The sequence below is a fragment of the Heteronotia binoei genome, chromosome 20, assembly GCF_032191835.1.
Source record: "Heteronotia binoei isolate CCM8104 ecotype False Entrance Well chromosome 20, APGP_CSIRO_Hbin_v1, whole genome shotgun sequence".
Taxonomy (NCBI): Eukaryota; Metazoa; Chordata; class Lepidosauria; order Squamata; family Gekkonidae; genus Heteronotia; species Heteronotia binoei.
The window spans coordinates 24,146,899-24,164,546 of record NC_083242.1 but is presented as its reverse complement, the minus strand read 5'-3'; the positions used below and the strand labels follow the sequence as shown (position 1 = coordinate 24,164,546).

The window sequence follows — 17,648 nt, the reverse complement described above, 5'->3', positions numbered from 1 at the left end:
GGAGGCGGTGGGCCGCGGGCGCCGGCGGGGAAGGCGGGGAGTGAGGGAGGGAGCATCCCTGCGCCTGCGCAGGGCCCCTGCGCACGCGCAGGGACGCTCCCTCCCTCACTCGCCGCCTTCCCCGCCTGCGCGCGGGGCCCGGCGGCGGTGGTGGAGGCCTCCCCGCGGCCTCCGCTGGTCCCTGGAGGCCCTCCAGAGTCTCTGGAGGGCCTCCAGGGACCAGCGGAGGCCGCGGGGACGCCGCGGAGCACCCGGCGCTGGTCCCGGAAGGCCTTCCAGAGCCTCTGGAAGGCCTTCCGGGACCAGCGCCAACCAGCGAAAGCGTCCCCGCGGCCTCCGCTGGTCCCTGGAGGCCCTCCAGAGGCTCTGGAGGGCCTCCAGGGACCAGCGGAGGCCACGGGGACGCCGCGGAGCACCCGGCGCTGGTCCCGGAAGGCCTTCCAGAGCCTCTGGAAGGCCTTCCGGGATCAGCGCCGACCAGCGAAGGGGTCCTCGCGGCCTCTGCTGGTCCCTGGAGGCCCTCCAGAGGCTCTGGAGGGCCTCCAGGGACCAGCGGAGGCCGCGGGGGACGCCGCGGAGCACCCGGCGCTGGTCCCGGAAGGCCTTCCAGAGCCTCTGGAAGGCCTTCTGGGACCAGCGCCGACCAGCGAAGGCCTCCCCGCGGCCTCCGCTGGTCCCTGGAGGCCCTCCAGAGTCTCTGGAGGGCCTCCAGGGACCAGCGGAGGCCGCGGGGACGCCGCGGAGCACCCGGCGCTGGTCCCGGAAGGCCTTCCAGAGCCTCTGGAAGGCCTTCCGGGACCAGCGCCGACCAGCGAAGGCCTCCCCGCGGCCTCCGCTGGTCCCTGGAGGCCCTCCAGAGGCTCTGGAGGGCCTCCAGGGACCAGCGGAGGCCGCGGGGACGCCGCGGAGCACCCGGCGCTGGTCCCGGAAGGCCTTCCAGAGCCTCTGGAAGGCCTTCCGGGACCAGCGCCGACCAGCGAAGGCCTCCCCGCGGCCTCCGCTGGTCCCTGGAGGCCCTCCAGAGTCTCTGGAGGGCCTCCAGGGACCAGCGGAGGCCGCGGAGAGGCCGCAGAGCAGCCGGCGCTGGTCCCTGGAGGCCTCCAGAGGCCAGCGCCGGCAGCTCCCTCCCTCCCTCGCCGCGAGGCCGCCGCCGCAGGACTCGCCGCCGCCGCCGCTGGACTCTACGCCGCCGCCGCCCTGGAAACAGGTAAGGGGGCCGAAAGCGGGGGGGGGGCGGCCTTCCTTTCTTCCCTCCCTCCTCCCTCCCCTCCCTCCTCCCTTCCTTCCTTCCTTCCTTCCCTCACTCCCTTCCCTTCCTTCCTTCCCTCCCTCCTCCCTTCCTTCCTTTCTTCCTTCCTTCCTTCCCTTCCTTCCCTCACTCCCTTCCCTTCCTTCCTTCCCTCCCTCCTCCCTTCCTTCCTTTCTTCCTTCCCTCCCTCCCTCCCCCCTTCCTTCCTTCCTTCCCTCCCTCCCCCCTTCCTTCCTTCCTTCCCTCCCCCTTCCTTCCTTCCTTCCTTCCTTCCTTCCTTCCTTCCTTCCTTCCTTCCTTCCTTCCTTCCTTCCTTCCTTCCTTCCTTCCTTCCTTCCTTCCTTCCCTTCCCTTCCCTTCCCTTCCCTTCCCTTCCCTCCCTCCTCCCTTCCTTCCCTCCTTATGTTCTTATGTGACACAGAGTGTTGGACTGGAGGGGCCACTGGCCTGATCTAACAGGGCTTCTCTTATGTTCTTATGTGACACAGAGTGTTGGACTGGAGGGGCCACTGGCCTGATCTAACAGGGCTTCTCTTATGTTCTTATGTGACACAGAGTGTTGGACTGGAGGGGCCACTGGCCTGATCTAACAGGGCTTCTCTTATGTTCTTATGTGACACAGAGTGTTGGACTGGAGGGGCCACTGGCCTGATCTAACAGGGCTTCTCTTATGTTCTTATGTGACCAGAGTGGTGGAGTGGATGAGCCATTGGTCTGATGCAACAGGGCTTCTCTTATATTTTTATGTGGCACAGAGTGTTGGACTGGAGGGGCCATTGGTCTGATGCAACAGGGCTTCTCTTATATTTTTATGTGGCACAGAGTGTTGGACTGGAGGGGCCACTGGCCTGATGCAACAGGGCTTCTCTTATATTCTTATGTTACACAGAGTGTTGGACTGGAGGGGCCACTGGCCTGAAGCAACAGGGCTTCTCTTATGTTCTTATGTGACGCAGAGTGTTGGACTGGATGGGCCACTGGCCTGATCCAACAGGGCTTCTCTTATGTTCTTATGTGACAATACTGACTTTGGTGGACCCAAGCACTGATTCAGTGTAAGGGAGCTTTGTGTTTGTGACTGGAGTAGATAATACTGACTTTGGTGGACCCAAGCACTGATTCAGTGTAAGGGAGCTTTGTGTTTGTGTCTTCTGGTGCAATTTTGTTCTCAGATCCTGTATTTACTTCATCAGTATATGGGATAAGGCACTTTCTCAACTGTGCTGCATAATGCAGCCTATTTATTTTGTCCTGTTGGCTCTGTTGGCTCTATCTGCGCCACCTTCATCACTTTCGGGGTGTGGATCCCCCAGTGGGGTGGTCTCGTGACTCCCTCCGCCGGCTGTTTCTGATAGCCCTGCGCCCCCTCTTTCATTTGATATGTGTCCCGTGCGGGTGCCACCCTCCCGCCGGGAGATGCCGCAAAATGAGCCCCCTTGAGGCTTATGGCGGCAGGGCTCGGGGGAAGCGAGCTAGACTGCTGTTCTTTTGAGGGGTTATAGAGTGTTTCGAGCCCGTCCCTGTGGCATCGGTCCCATCGTTGTGGGGCCCAGGGGGCCGGCGCAGCGGCACGCTAAAGCAGCCTGTCGGTCACTTCCGGGTTCCTGTCCTGCATCTCGACCTGTGTTATTAGTGACAGGCTGCTTCGGCGTGCCGCTGCGCCGGCCCCCTGGGCCCCACAACGATGGGACCGATGCCGACCTGATAACACTATGGCGTCAACGTGGCAGATGAGGTTCAATGTGGCCAAGTGCAAAGTAATGCACATTGGGGCCAAGAATCCCAGCTACAAATACAAGTTGAAAGGGTGTAAACTGGCAGAGACTGACCAAGAGAGAGATCTTGAGGTCGTGGTAGATAACTCACTGAAAATGTCAAGACAGTGTGCGATTGCAATAAAAAAGGCCAACGCCATGCTGGGAATTATTAGGAAGGGAATTGAAAACAAATCAGCCAGTATCATAATTATGCCCCTGTATAAATCGATGGTGCGGTCTCATTTGGAATACTGTGTGCAATTCTGATCACCGCACCTCAAAAAGGATATTATAGCACTGGAAAAAGTGCAGAAAAGGGCAACTAGAAAGATTACAGGTTTGGAACACTTTCCCTATGAAGAAAGGTTAAAACGCTTGGGGCTCTTTAGCTTGGAGAAACGTCGACTGTGGGGTGACATGATAGAGGTTTACAAGATTATGCATGGGATGGAGAAGGTAGACAAAGAAGTCCTTTTCTCCCTTTCTCACAATACAAGAACTCGTGGGCATTCAATGAAATTGCTGAGCAGTCGGGTTAGAACAGATAAAAGGAGGTACTTCTTCACCCAAATGGTGATTAACATGTGAAATTCACATACAAAGTATTGGCCAAACAAAGGAAGGGACTAGTGGGGTTATTATATAGAAAAATGTTATCAAATAAAGATGAAATAATAGAATATTTACAAAAGGATTGGAGTCATGAAGGCCAGTTAACAGAGAGGTTGGCTGGGAAAATCCTGGAAGGACTAGAAGGGATTAAAGTAATCAAATTTAAAGAACTGGAATATAAATTCCTTACAAAATGGTATAGGACACCCGCACAATTAGCCAATATATTCCCAGGAATGAGTTCCAAGTGCTGGCATTGCAAACAAACTAAGGGTTGGTTCGCACATATGTGGTGGGAATGCGAAGAGGTTAAGCCCTTCTGGGGGGAAATTATTGAAATCGTCAGAAAAGTCTGTAATGCAACATTAACCATCGGCTTTAACCTGATGTTGTTAACTACAGGAAGTCCGGTACTAAATAGACTCACTCAAAACCTTGCCAAGGCGATGATATTAGCGGGGAAGGCGGTTATTGCTATGGGTTGGAAAGATAAAAGTAAATGGTCAATAGAAATCTGGCACAATTATTTGTTTGATTTCATACAGTCTGACATCGTGGCATCAATCAACAAGGACTCAACGTGGGAAGATAAAGCCAAGGAAATCGAGTCCAGATGGAAGCTCTATTTAGAATGCATGTCGGAACAAAGAAGGAAGGACATTCAGTGGAAGATCAAGACTTTGTGCCCGTGGCTGAGGGGGAAAGATTAAGAGTAGATGGGGAGGGACGGGAGGGAGGAAGGGCTTTCTGTAAATGAAACAAACATATGTTGTAATGGTCAATTTTATAGGATCTCAGGAGGATGTACACGGTTCTTTCCCAATTTTCCCTCACAACAATTCTGCAAGGGAGGTTAATGGTGGAGGTGGTGGCGACTACAAGCATAGCAAGCTTTAAGAGGGGCTTGGATAAAAATATGGAGCAGAGGTTCATCAGTGGCTATTAGCCACAGTATATATATGTGTGTGTGTGTGTGTGTGTGTGTATGTGTGTGTGTATATATACACACACACACATATATTGTCCACTGTGTGACACAGAGTGTTGGACTGGATGGGCCATTGGCCTGATCCAACATGGCTTCTCTTATGTTCTTAATCTAAAACAGGGCTGCCAAACCCAGCATGGCAACCACTGGGAGACAATGGCATAATGTCACTTCTGGGAAAAACCCAAAAGTAATGTCAGTCCTCTCTAGGAATCCCTGACAACTCTGTGGTTTTAGCATAGCATTTCTGACAATTCTTAGAGAGGCTTGATGTCACCTCCAGGGTTTTGCTGGAAATAAAAGCATGCCAGAGGTGATGGGAATGAGAGCTAGGGATAGGAGATCCTCTCACCCCGCCAAAGAACTGTCAGATCTAGGCTGAAAGAACCTGACTGGCCAAGGTCGCTCAGTTGCCCTCAATCCCCCACCCCATTATCACACAATAAATCCCTTTTAAAGCTGACGAGGGCAAAAGAGGTTGAATCCTGCAAGAAAAAAAAAATGCACAAACGTCCAAAAGGTCCAAGTGGCTCTTGGGCTTCATTTTCGCCTTCTTGGCCTCCACATCTACCTGCTTAGCTTTCTCTTTCAACACAGTCAGCTGAGAAGCATGGAAACCACGGAGAGAGCCAAGGAGTTCCACAGTCTGAGCGAAAGTGTCGGAATTCATGCAGCCGAGCTCCTGAACTGACCAAAACACATTGGCTTCTGATAACCTGACAATCTCATCAAAGGAAGGCTCTGGGACGTCTGTACAATCTGGAATGAAACACCGTATGTCCAAGCAAACATTTTTGTTGTGCAGAAGGAAAGCTTTGGTTTAAAAAAAATACATATTTAAAAAAACCCACCTCTTTAATCTCTTTGAACAGAATGCAAAGCATGGGCAAATGCTTTGTTTGAACTGTTGGCAGGATACTGCCACAGGGAAGGAGTATCTGCCTCCAGTGTACCACTACAGTGTACATGTTGGTCACTAACGCAAGCCTTGTTGGCCCCACAATGAGGGCTGCCATTTCCACATTGGGGATGGATGGGAGATATCCCTGGAGGCCCTTCCTTCCACGGCTCAGCAGTCAAAATAAGGATGGAATGGGAAGGATTGCAGCATCTTGATTAGCTGATGTCACTTCCAGCTAGGCCAGAAATGATTTTGGCACATCCCTTGAGACACTCTAGGATTTGGTTACAACTATAGTTTTGGGCAAATCCTTGAGCTTTGCCAGCAACATGCTCACATGACTTCTGGTGTGCCAGAAGAAATGTTGATGTGTTGCCAGCAATCTAATGACATTGACGAAGCCCACCCCACCCCACTGCTTGCCAGTCTCGTGCTGGCAACACTACCCAGGATGAGTATTGTTGGAGGGTTTCTTTTTCTGCTTCCTCACAGCATTGTGGTACTTTCATGCACCTCCTGGGTTTCATGTGTCTTCTCTGTGATCTTTCCCATGATATTTAGGAAAGGATCAGCAAAGTTGGGATGGCTGCCATGTTGGTAGAAAAATTCAGCATTTCCCCAGTCACATGGGTGACATTTCCCACACTCCAGTCCTCAAAATAGCCACTCTCTTCCCATGCAACTTGGGGGAGCTTTTTAAAGTTTTTAACCTGGTAATTTAGATATCAATACACCCAGGGGTCGTTTTGTAGGGGAAAAAGGTGCAGGAGCTCAGTAGCATATCTCATTTGCATACGGTCCAGGATCTATGTGCAGCGGGGAGAGAACTCCCTACTGCCTGCAGGCCCTGGCTGGAGGATCAGGAGTTGCGCTCCTGTGAGCTCCTACTGAATTCAAGCCCTGAATACACCAATATAATATATCAGTAAGTCAATTGTTACTTAAAAACCAACATCTTGAAAAAGCCTCTTTCCACTGCTGCAGAACTGTGCAGCATTGTGCAATGTCACTTTTGACTGCATAACTGCAAGTGACGTTGTGTATTGCTGTGACATTCTAGCAATTCCCCAGTCTCTATGGCAATCTCTATAGAGACTTGGGAGGATTGCTGGAATGTCTCAGCGACACACAACATTGCAGTGGCAGCACTCCTGCCCCCAATTTCTTCTGCTGCAGTACTGGCCAATGGAGGCAGGGGGTGGATGGGAGATGTTCCATGACAGCAGGAGACCTGGTGCCCCTAGGGCTTTTTTGTAGCAGGAACTCCTTTGCATATTAGGTCACACTCCCCTGATGTAGCCAATCCTCCAAGAGCTTACAGGGCTCTTCTTACAGGGCCTACTGTAAGCTCCAGGAGAATTGGCTCCATCAGGGGTGTGTGGCCTAATATGCAAAGGAGTTCCTGTTAAAAAAAAAAAGCCCTAGGTGCCCCTATGGTTGAAGAGAGTGGAACAGAGAAATCATGAGGAAATCTGTCCTGTGGAAACCCCATTGCTGCTGTTCTACATTGGAGCAGACTTATATTTGCATAGTATTACCTCTGTTTTCTAACGAATACTTGGCATCTCTATAGCTTTTAGTGCTCACATACATTCCTTTCTTATAATTCTTCCTACAGGACAGTATTATCCCCACGGAGTTGCAGCTCCAGCCCTACAAGGAAGGCTCACTGCAACTTTCCTGTCTTGCAAACGGACCAAAGGATGCTGAGGGAGATTTGTATAAGACTAGAACTTAACTCAGGTCTTTCTGGCTCACAAATCATTCTCTTAATCACTGTGCCATGCTAGTTGCTAGCATCAGAGCTAAATAGGAAGTCTTGGCCAGTGCTCTGAAAAATCTGAACAGTCTGTTCAAAATGCTTTAGCGAAAAATGTTGTTCTGTACCAATAAAAACAACCTTGGATTTTGACCATCTCCTGTAATAAAGTGGAGCATCTCAGAGGCTGCTTGCTGCCAATGAGATGAGCTTAATAAATTAAACTATAGATGTACCAGGCAGATTTGTACTCTGAACGGAAGCAGGGGGAGGATTTACCGCAATCAAATAAAACTGCAGAAGCCAGCAAAAACATTCTAAGAAGATTGTATCTGCCAGGCTGACGGGAGGCAGAGGAGAGCCCAGGAAGAAAGCAGTCAACCTTATATTGTACCGGCAGAATCCATTTGTCAACAGTCAAAATGAAGTAGCTTCACATTTCTAGAAGCAGAAAGGGCAGGTGGAGTTGTTGGGGTTTCCCCACTGCCACCAAAAAATAATTTATGCAGAGAACAGTGCGATGGAATGCTCTTCCCTGCAGAAATCCCATTTTATTTTGGCCTGGAAAATTACATTGTTATTTTGCCCTGCCATTTCATTCCACATTACAGATAAACTTCAGGGAGATTTGGTCCTATCTCCCACCTTCTGGCATTTCAGGAGTTCTGCAGCAAAGATCCTTTCTACATTCATCAGAATGTCTTCCCAAAATTCCATACTACCTGGAACTGCTATATTAATGAAGCATTTATTGGCTTTTTACTCCTGAATTTTGAATAGAGCTGTTGCATGTGCAATTTGCTCCATCACTTCCTTTGTGTCTCTGCCCCCTTCTCTGCACTAACAATGTACATGTGAGCATTAACAAAACACTACAAGTAAATAAAAAGGTCTTGATGTGAATGGTAGGTGTGATATATAGAATTATGCACAATGTTTACAGATTAGATGGAAGATCATTCTTGGGCTCAATCTTATGCATGCTTTCTGTTTTTCTCTCGGAGAGCCGGTTTGGTGTAGTGGTTAAGTGTACAGACGCTTATCTGGGAGAACCGGGTTTGATTCCCCACTCCTCCTCTTGCACCTGCTAGCTGTCAAGCATGGTAAAATTCCATTGATAATTGATTGTTTTAGGGTCCTAACACTGGTCTGTGAAGTATCTTGGAGGACCAAGGTCTGTTAGCTCTGTTATTCTTTCCCCTTCCCCTTCCTGCTTTATTGCTTGCAAAGTAGAAGTAGAGAGAAACGAAATATAACTTGAGAAGAAGTAATCAGCACCTTCCCATACATTCCTGTTAGGGAGTGCGACACATCTGGGGAAAGCAAGGACAGAGTCCTGATAACGCTATGAGAATGTAGACATTTATGATAGTTTATGTGTCAGAGCTATCCCTCGCCCCCACCTTTTGGAATCCTTTTGAAGTAAGCCTTAAAAGTATTGTATCAATGTATTTGCAGCATCACTCTCAAGAATCTGTTACACTGAAAGTATCGGTTTATCAATAAACGTAGTTTTGTATCAACTTTGACTTGTCATAGCAACTGCATGCTTGACGCTAGCATGGCCTTGGGTCAGTCATAGCTTTGGCAGAGGTTGTCCTTGAAAGGGCAGCTGCTGTGAGAGCCCTCTCCAGCCCCACCCACCTCACAGGGTGTCTGTTGTGGGGGAGGAAGGTAAAGGAGATTGTGAGCCGCTCTGAGACTCTTTGGAGTGGAGGGCGGGATATAAATCCAATATCTTCTTCTTCTTCACCATTTGTCTGAGCTTTCCTTAATGTAGTTCAGCAGATGCTTGGCAGTTTCACAAACAGTTTCACAAATAAGCATTATTCTTCCTAAATGGCTTCCCTATTTTGTTTTGTGACATGCTCCCCATCTCAAAGCACATTCAAGAAAACAAGAGAGTGGGGTCTTTGCCTAGAGCACGCAAACGGCAATGGGTTACTCACCAGGAGATTGATCAGAAGCTCTGACTGAGCTATGAAGAGATTCAAATTGAACCAACAGGAGATCCTCAGTAGGAGGAACTGGCCCAGTCGTCTTTGATGTTATTTGTATGATGATATCTGGAAACTTTGATGGGTTGGACACAGAGAAAGAGAAAGATCATTTTAGAACATTACTGATTTGGCAAAATGGCACTTGAAACTTAGTAAAGATGGAAACCAAAAGGATCAGGGAGAAGTCTCTTCTTTTATAGAGGGCTTCAGAGACGTGAAAATGTATGCCTTCTCCCATGTTTAACCTTTGGTTCATCTCTAAGGCTGCCAGGCCTCCTGCTATGATGGAGACCTCCTCCTGGCACCCCTAGTGCTGAATGGCACTAGAATGTGGGAAATGGCTGTAGGTTTTTGTCATGCCCCTGCTGCCCCCTTGGGGGTCCTGGCTCGTTCAGGACCTCCCAAAGCCCCCCGGGTTCTGGGCACCCCTGTTGTCTTGGTCTCAGAATCAAGAAGGGTCTGGGTTGCGCCACCCAAAACCTCTTCTCCCCGGCGGTGCTTTGGGCTTCGAAACCTCTCTCTGGTCTGGCAGCCCTTCCGTAGCACCTGCCTGCTTCCTCCCTGACCTCACTGTGTGGCTGCCTTTTATCCATCCCCCGGCTCCTCCCTTCCCTCTCAATGCCCACCCCGGGCTAGCTCCGGCCGCCTTCATAAGGCCTGACGCTGAGCAGGGGCGTCCTAAGGCATTTCCCCCCAGGGCTGCTGGGTCGCCTCTACATTGGGTGGGGCATGTTTCCTCGCGGGCCTCCAGACCTTGCGGCTGCTCCGGCCTCAGCCCACTGGTGATGGGGGCAGAGCCGCGCCACCCCAGGCATGCTCGGGGCCTGGCGTGGCCGCCTCCCTGCTCCCCGGACTCCCTCGTCGGCTGCCTTCTCTGCCCTGGTGGCCAGGTAGGGCGGGGTGCGTCGGGCGGACCCAGCGTCAGCTGGCGGGGGTCTTCTGCGGGTTTGGCTGGGCTCTGCTGGTGGTCATCAGGGCGGGGAGCCCCCCCCCCCCCTGAGTCCTGGCTCAGGCGAGGCAGGACAGTTTTTTTCTTCTGGGGGAACACAGTGGAATGGAGTTCTGGAACCTCTTAGTGAAAACAAAATCCTCAAAATGTTTAAAAGTTCATCAGGGGCTCCTATGTGTTACTTCTTCATTTCCCTCTTGAGAGTTCCAGCACCTCTTTTTCCACACAAAAAAGCACTCTCATTGGCTATATCTCTGTGTCACATACAAGGAAAACCAGGAAGTAATATAGGGTAGCTCTAGGAGTAGCCAATTTGCCTATATCTTACTTTAGTGAGAGGACTTTTAAAAGTGCAGTGTTCTTTTACTTTTCCTGATTTGGGTGGCTTGGATTTCTTGGGGTTAGGATGAAGGTTTTTGGGGGGGGAGGGGTTGGTTAAGTTCCTGTATTGTTTTTTTTTCTGTTTTAAAAGGATTCTGTGTTTGATTTGTTGCTGCTGTGTTGTGCTGCTGTTGTTCCTTTTCTCTTCTGGTTCTGGGGGGGGGGGGGCTGTTTGGCCTAATTTTTATTGTTAAAAAGTTCAGTTTTTTAACAGTTGAGTTTGTTGGCCTTTTCTCAGTTGGATTTGTTTGGATCTGTTGCTGTTGGTTTTGCATCCTGTCCTGTTGTCCCTTTTCCTGGTTCTGTTTTTTTGGGAGGGGGGGGGTTAAAAGTTAAGTTTCTTTCTATCACATTTGGGGTTTTTTTAATTACCTCCGGTTGGTGTGAGGGGGTTGGTGTGTGGGCTGTGTGGGGTCACTTTCATGTTTTTATAGAGCTACTTTTGGAGTCTGAGGGTGCTTTTGGTTTGGCTAGGGCCACTAAATAGGCTGCCCCACTAATAAGGGTGTTTTTAGGAATTGTGTTTTTTGAAATTAAAAAAAAATTAATCCAGTTTAGGGCTTTATCTTCTTTCAAAATTCAACTAGGCCAGATAGGGGCAATTTAAAAAGATTTTAAGTTTCTCATAAAAGGCAGCGTGACTACTAGGCCACATCAGGCTCCCTTTTAAAGAGACTGGAGTTGCAGTGCATCTTGCTTTCAGCCACTGAAAGCTGGTGCATCCTTAGATTTCCATAGGGTAAACCACAGCTTCTCTCTAGTTATAGGGGACACCTGATTTCTAAATTGCAAGGAAATCTGGTTTGTCCCAGGATCTAGTTAGGGGAAGTTTAACTAGGAGGATATAACAAGGATTGCCTTCATCTCAAGGTAGCATTTAAAAACCGTAGCCATGTAGAGGCAGGATCACCTAGTCTCCTAAACTTTACCAGACTACCCCAACCCAAAGAAGGACAGGTTAGGGACCAAAAAACCAACCAAACAAGTTTTGGTGGGAGGGTTTTTAAAAAGAAATCAGGGTACCTGTTGGTTCAGGTTACAGTGTAGTGAGTTAGGTTTGTAAAAAATCCCACTCTCAGTTCAGGTTGTGTGAGACTGGCAAAGGGTGACATGAGTGACAGGCAGCAGAAGAGGGGCCCTGGGTGCAAGAACAAGGAGAAGACTAGAGGGGTGGAGAAGAGGAGGACCCAGGTTCCCCCACCACCACCTGTACGTAGGGCCACTCCATAGCTGCCTTCCAGCACTCCAACCTCTGGCCCCACCACCTTGGGCCCTTCATCGAGGCTGCTGCTTGGGCACCCCCAGCAGAGGTGCCATTAGGTGCTGGCACTGAGCAAGGGACTGCTGCTCAGGCAGTCTCTCCTCCAGCTGATGTCGCTCGGTTTCAGCAGCCGGAGGAGGCACAGCAAGAGCAGTCCTCCTTGGAGATGAGCTTTGGGGACAGTTTTCTGTCCAAAATGATCACCCCAAGGAGGGTGCAGAGTGTCGTGCAGGAGCTGGAGGAGAAGCTGGTTGAGGAGGAGCAGCCCCCTACTTCGGTTCCTTCGGGCACCAGCAGTCCTTCAGGGGATGGCCAGGAGGGGAGGCCACATGGGGTGGAGGGGGAAGAAATTGAGACACACGAGGTGCCTCCATCTCCGCCCACTTCCCCCCGGTGTCCAGCCCCTCCTGCCACCCCGAGACATGGTGTGTCTGCCCCAAGCACCTCAAAGGAGGTGGCTCTGGACACCCAAGCTGCTGGTCAGCTTGGGCATCCGTACACCTCCAAAGCCTGGAAGCATTTCTGACTTACGGAGGATCCACACTATGGACAGTGCCAGCTGTGCAGGGCCTGGATCAGTTGTGGGCAGAACCCTGCTCACCTGACTCTGGGGGGGATGCGGAACCACCTGCGGAGAAGGGGGAGAAGCAGGCTGGTGCTGGGGTGCCCAAGTGGCCAACAGCACCCAACCAGGAGGTCTGTCCCACCGCGACTACTTCCAGAGCTCTCCAGGAGAGTTCCGTGACAGGGACGGGATGCCAGGCATCTCTGCCTGAGATGTTTGGTGGGGGTGGCACCTGTGTGCCAAGAGGGGGAATCAGGTATGGCAGGAGGGGGATCGCCTGGAACCTTGCCAGGTCAGTCGCCCATGGGCTTCCATTTTCAGTGGTCGAGAATCCTGGGGTGCTAGGGTTGCTCGAGTACCTGGCGCCCTGGTACAGAGTTCCTGCTAGAACCACCATTAGCAGGACCATTGTGCCATCTGTTTACAGGGCAACCAGATCTGTGGTGAAGGAGCATTTGTCCTGTGCTGCTGGGGGGACTGTTCATTTCATCTCAGATATCTGGAGCTCCCAACATGCGTTTGAGGGGTATCTCTCCCTGACGGCGCATTGGTGGGTGTGGCAGTAGTAGCAGGCAGGGTCACGGCCACCAGGCCAGCTATCGCTGGGCCCTTGCTGAACGTCGAAGCAGTCGACTGCCACACACGGCGGACACTCTCGGAGTCATCCTCTCACGGCAGTCAGAGGGCTGGGTAGACGTGGACATTGCCACAGGCTTCGTGGTGACTGATGGTGGCTCCAATATCAAGGCAGCTGTCCAGCGTCAGGGCCTAAAACACCTTCTTTGCATGGCCCACCTTCTCCACCTCGTGGTTAAGGACGCATTGGGGCAGACGAAAAGCCAGGATCGTCAGTATCTAGCTGCAACCCATGAGTACCAGCTTCTGCTCCAGAAATGTCGGCACATCACGGGTCACTTCTCATGCAGCAATACGGACTCGTATCTGCTGTGGGAGAAACAGACACTGACAGGCGTGCCAAGGCATTGCCTGATTGGTGACGTCAGCACATGCTGCAACTCCACCTGTGCCATGCTGGAGCGCATACTGGAGTAGAGAGCAGCCCTGGATGCCTTTGTCTCTGAGATGAGAGTCTTTCGGGATGAGAACCGTCTCACCCAAGAGGATTGGGTGGTCATTTCTCAGACTGTGGACATTCTTGGGCCCTTCAAGACCCACACAGAAATGCTCTCATCTGATACAGCAAGCATTGCACTGGTCGTCCCCATGGTCCACATAACCCATGAGGACCTGGCCTCATTTCTAGTGTCAGCTCAAGGCCGTGCAGATGTTCTTCCAGCCGTGTGCACCCTGGTTGTTAGGCTGCAGGAAGGGCATGAGGCCCGCTTTCAGACTTTCACCCAGGATAAGGTCTACATGATGGCGACCATGTTAGACCCGCGTCTTAAGGGCACAATTGCCGAGCGGGCCAATGAGCTTGATCACTGGCGAGACGAGTTCTCCCAGAAGGTCAAGCACTGCAGAGTCAGGGTGGGCCCAGTGCCGGTAGCTGAGGAGGGGGGTGGAAGCAGCTCATCTGCCACTTCCACTGCTGTTCATCCCTAACCTCCCCGGCTAGGCAGTGTTTCCCACCGGACTCACGCCAAGAAAAGTGCCGAGATGACACTCATTGGGCAGCTCATTGGCCCCTCTGGGAGCGGTAGGCCTCTGAGAGCGGAGACGGGTGCTACGATGGTGAGGGACTATCTTTCGGAGCAGGAAACGTCTCCTTTGGACTACTGGGTCGCGAAGGAGGCGGTCTGGCCGGCCCTCTCCTCCGTTGCCAAGGTGTTCCTCTCATGCCCACTGACGAGCGTGCAAAGCGAGCATGTCTTTTCACATATGGGCAACACTGTCTGCCCATATTGCAATCGCCAGCAACCCTGGACAGTTGAGCAGTTGGTCTTCCTGAAGGTCAACTTGCCTCTGTTTGGCTCCCCAAACGTAGACTTTGAGAGTGAATTAAGTGAGCACCTACTTGTGCCTGCATCCTCTCTTGGTCCGCGCTTGGAAGGTGGTTGTAAAACGCTCTCCCACTAAACATAGACTAGAGTTCAAAGACAGCCCAAAAACTTACTCAAAAATTGATTGGCAATGCACCCATCATCCACCCCCAAACCAATGGGGATGTGAATGCTGATTTAAAATCTGCAAAACAATTCAAATTTCCCCAGTCCCCATCCACACATGCCTAATAATACTGAAAGGGCCATTGCAGCCCGCAACTGTAACTGACAGCAATCACAGGCCTAGCCAGGATAACGCAGGGTTTTTTTCAGGGGCAGAAGGAAGAAAGAGGGAGGTGCCAGTGATGATGACAGGCAGCCAGCAGCCATACCAATGCTGAGGTCCCTCTAATGGGGACAGTGATAGCTGGTGTGTTGCTGCTGAGATGAGAGAGAAGTAATGGTTCCCTTCCTCTCACACAATCTGAGGCCCTCCCAGTGATCTCCTCATTTGGGGTGCACCTCTGGCTCACCTCCTCATGGTGCACCCTGGGTAACGCAAAAGAGCCTGGACCAGCCAACCATCCATCACTCAAGGTAAGTCTAAATGCTTCTTGCTTTGTGTCAGATACAGAATGATGTGGAGCTAGGTGTGGTCCACCGCTTTTCTTGTTTGAGAGTTGTGTTGTTTGGGGCAGGGCTGGAGAGCTGGCATCTGTGGATTGCGTGTTCTGTGGCAGGGAAGCTGGCATTTGGGTGAGAGACCCAGAAGCAGAGTGCCTGTTGTGCTTGGCCAGCTCTCCCCGCGTTGTTTGGGGCAGGGCTGGAGAGCTGGCATCTGGGTTTGCTGCAGCCAGGTCTGCAGAGCAGACCTTGAGCAGATTGTGTTTTGTGTGGCAGTGATGTTGGCAACTGGGTTTATATTGGTTTCAGGCCAGCAGGGTTCAAAGAGTAGATAGATGGTTGTAGTGCAGTTGGGTCCTATAGAGATTCTCTGATGTGAAGTTAGGTTTGGCTTTGGGTGCCCCAGGAATTGGACTCCCTGGTCCAATTTTTTTTTTTTGGCCTTGTGGGTTTTGAGTGGGACAGTGCCCTGAAGCTGCACAGCAGTTTGGGGGGCTCTCCTCAAAACCCCCTGCTCCGCAGAGCCACTTTTCCCACAATAATTACAGTGAGGAAGTGGCTCTAATTGGTTTTTTCTCACCATTGGGAGCAGTGTTCCTTTTGGGGTGCCCACAGATGGGTGCAGTCTTTTTGGGCCAGGGGGGTTGCATGCAGGGGAGTCCCCTGAAGCTGCCCTTCAGTTTTGGGGCCTCTCCCTCAAACCCCGCTTTCCCCACAGCAATTATAGTGGAGGAAGTGGCTAATTGGGCTTTCCCCAGAATTGGTGGCAATGGGCCTTCTGGGGAGCCCAAAGACAGGGACCCCCTGGCTCAATCTTTTTGGAACTTGGGGGTTTTGTAGGGGAGAGTCCCCTGCGGGTTCCATGCAGTTTTGGGGGCTCTCCCTCAAACCCCCTGTCCCCCAGTAGCCTCTGATTATGCCCTATGTTGCCATTGAGTTCAATGGTCCATAGGGTATAATGGTGGGATAGGGGCACCCTCTTTGGGTGCCCCTGGAATGGGATCCCCTGGCCCAATCTTTTTGGGAGAGTCCCCTGCAGGTCCCCTGCAAATATGGGGGCTCTCCCTCAAACCCCCTCCCCTCCAGGCGGCTTCTAATATTTTGCCATTGATTTCAATGGCCCATAAGGTATAATGGGGCCGTATATTCGAAAATAGCTGTGTATCCAGTATATGCGGTTATTCCAAATACCGGAATATACAGTATTCCGAATATTTTGGCCCCATATATTTTCGAATCCGATTAATTCAGAATTTTTTTTTTTCTTTGCACACCCCTAGTTGCTAGCTCCAGTTTGGGAAATACTTGAGATTTGGGGTTGGAGCCTAAGGAGATCGAGGTTTGGGGAGTATAATGCCATAGAGTCCACCTTCCAAAGCAGCTAATTTCTCAGATGGATTGATTTCTATACTCCTGCAAGTCCTCATCCCCATCTCTTCTACCAGTTGCCAGCCTCAGCCTGGTAACCCTATCAGTACTTTCTACCATACCTTTATTCTCAGTAACTGTCAGGTGGAAAAGGTCCTTTCCCAGTTCCTGCTCCCTGAGTTGCTTTGACTAGAGATGCCAGGGTCTGAACCAGAGGGCTTCTGCAGGCATATCTACAGATCATCCACTCAACCACTGATCCGTGATTCCTTTTCTTGAGTTATGAAGCTGCTCCATACCAATTCCAAACCACTGGTGAAGGTCAGCCTTGTCAGCTCTGACTAGCACAGACTCTCCAAGATTTTGCTCCATGGAAGGTCTTTTACTAACTGTGATCCTTCAGCTGAAGGCACTGGGAGTGAGTCAGGATCAAGACCAGCCTCCAAGCTACGGCTCTGTGGCGGAACCGGCCCGATTCTGCCTTCAGACCCGGTCCCGTCAGCTCCCTACGGAGTCGCCAACTCCTGGAGGGAGCTATGTCTCCTCCTGCCCCTTGGGCGCGCTGCCACCACCTGCTCAGTCCCGGGGTTCAGATTGAGAGGAACAGGACTCCCAATCCCCCTCTCCAGCTGTGAGGCCAGGCCTCAAGGTCCGCTGCCACCCTGCACTTGGGTTTCACAGAGACCTCAGCGCTTCTTTGGGGCACCCCTGGAGGATTGGCACCTTATCCAACTGCATGCCTAACGGCTTTGTAGCCTTCCCCTCACTCCCCCCCTCCCTTCCAGAGCCAAACCAACAACGCTAGGGGGAAAGTCTCCTAGAGAGGCAGGAAGGGCTGTTGTTCTTGCCATGTGCTAGGCAGGAAGAGTTTTTCTCAGTTTGCAGCAGGCGCTCGGGAAGGGAGGCTGCTGGCCTGTGGGCTCCGGCCTGTGGGGGAGGCCTGCTCAGGAAAATGAGGCCTCCAGGCAGTAAGACAAAGTAAGTCATTCTCTTAGGCAGATCAAGTATAGACCAGGGACAGTACGATGCGTTTAAAAACCACCTTTATTTTGTTATGCTGTTTGCTGTGCTTTGCTGTGCGGTGCTGTGCTGTGCTAACTTTTTAAAGGCAACTGTTTTTGTTTTGTGTTTTTCTTTTCCTATATTTTTCTCTTTTAAATAAATGTTTTTTCTGTTTTAAATGCTGGCAGTTCATCTCTGTACCACCTAGATCCCCAGACCGCTTTAGACCACGCTGTTTTTGAGAAGGGGGCCCCGGGGAAGGAGGAAGGCATGCAGTTGGATAAGGTGC

General features: G+C 51.3%; 1 protein-coding gene across 1 annotated transcript in view; it reads right to left on the bottom strand.

Moving 5' to 3' along the window:
- Positions 1-17,648, bottom strand: part of OTOA (otoancorin) — a 79,430-nt gene that overhangs the window by 26,257 nt on the left and 35,525 nt on the right. The window contains exons 21-22 of the mRNA XM_060260942.1: positions 9,216-9,339; positions 5,178-5,365 (exon numbers count right to left, since the gene is read on the bottom strand). Coding sequence (XP_060116925.1) covers positions 5,178-5,365; positions 9,216-9,339 — 312 coding nt within the window. The remainder of the gene's footprint in view (positions 1-5,177; positions 5,366-9,215; positions 9,340-17,648) is intronic.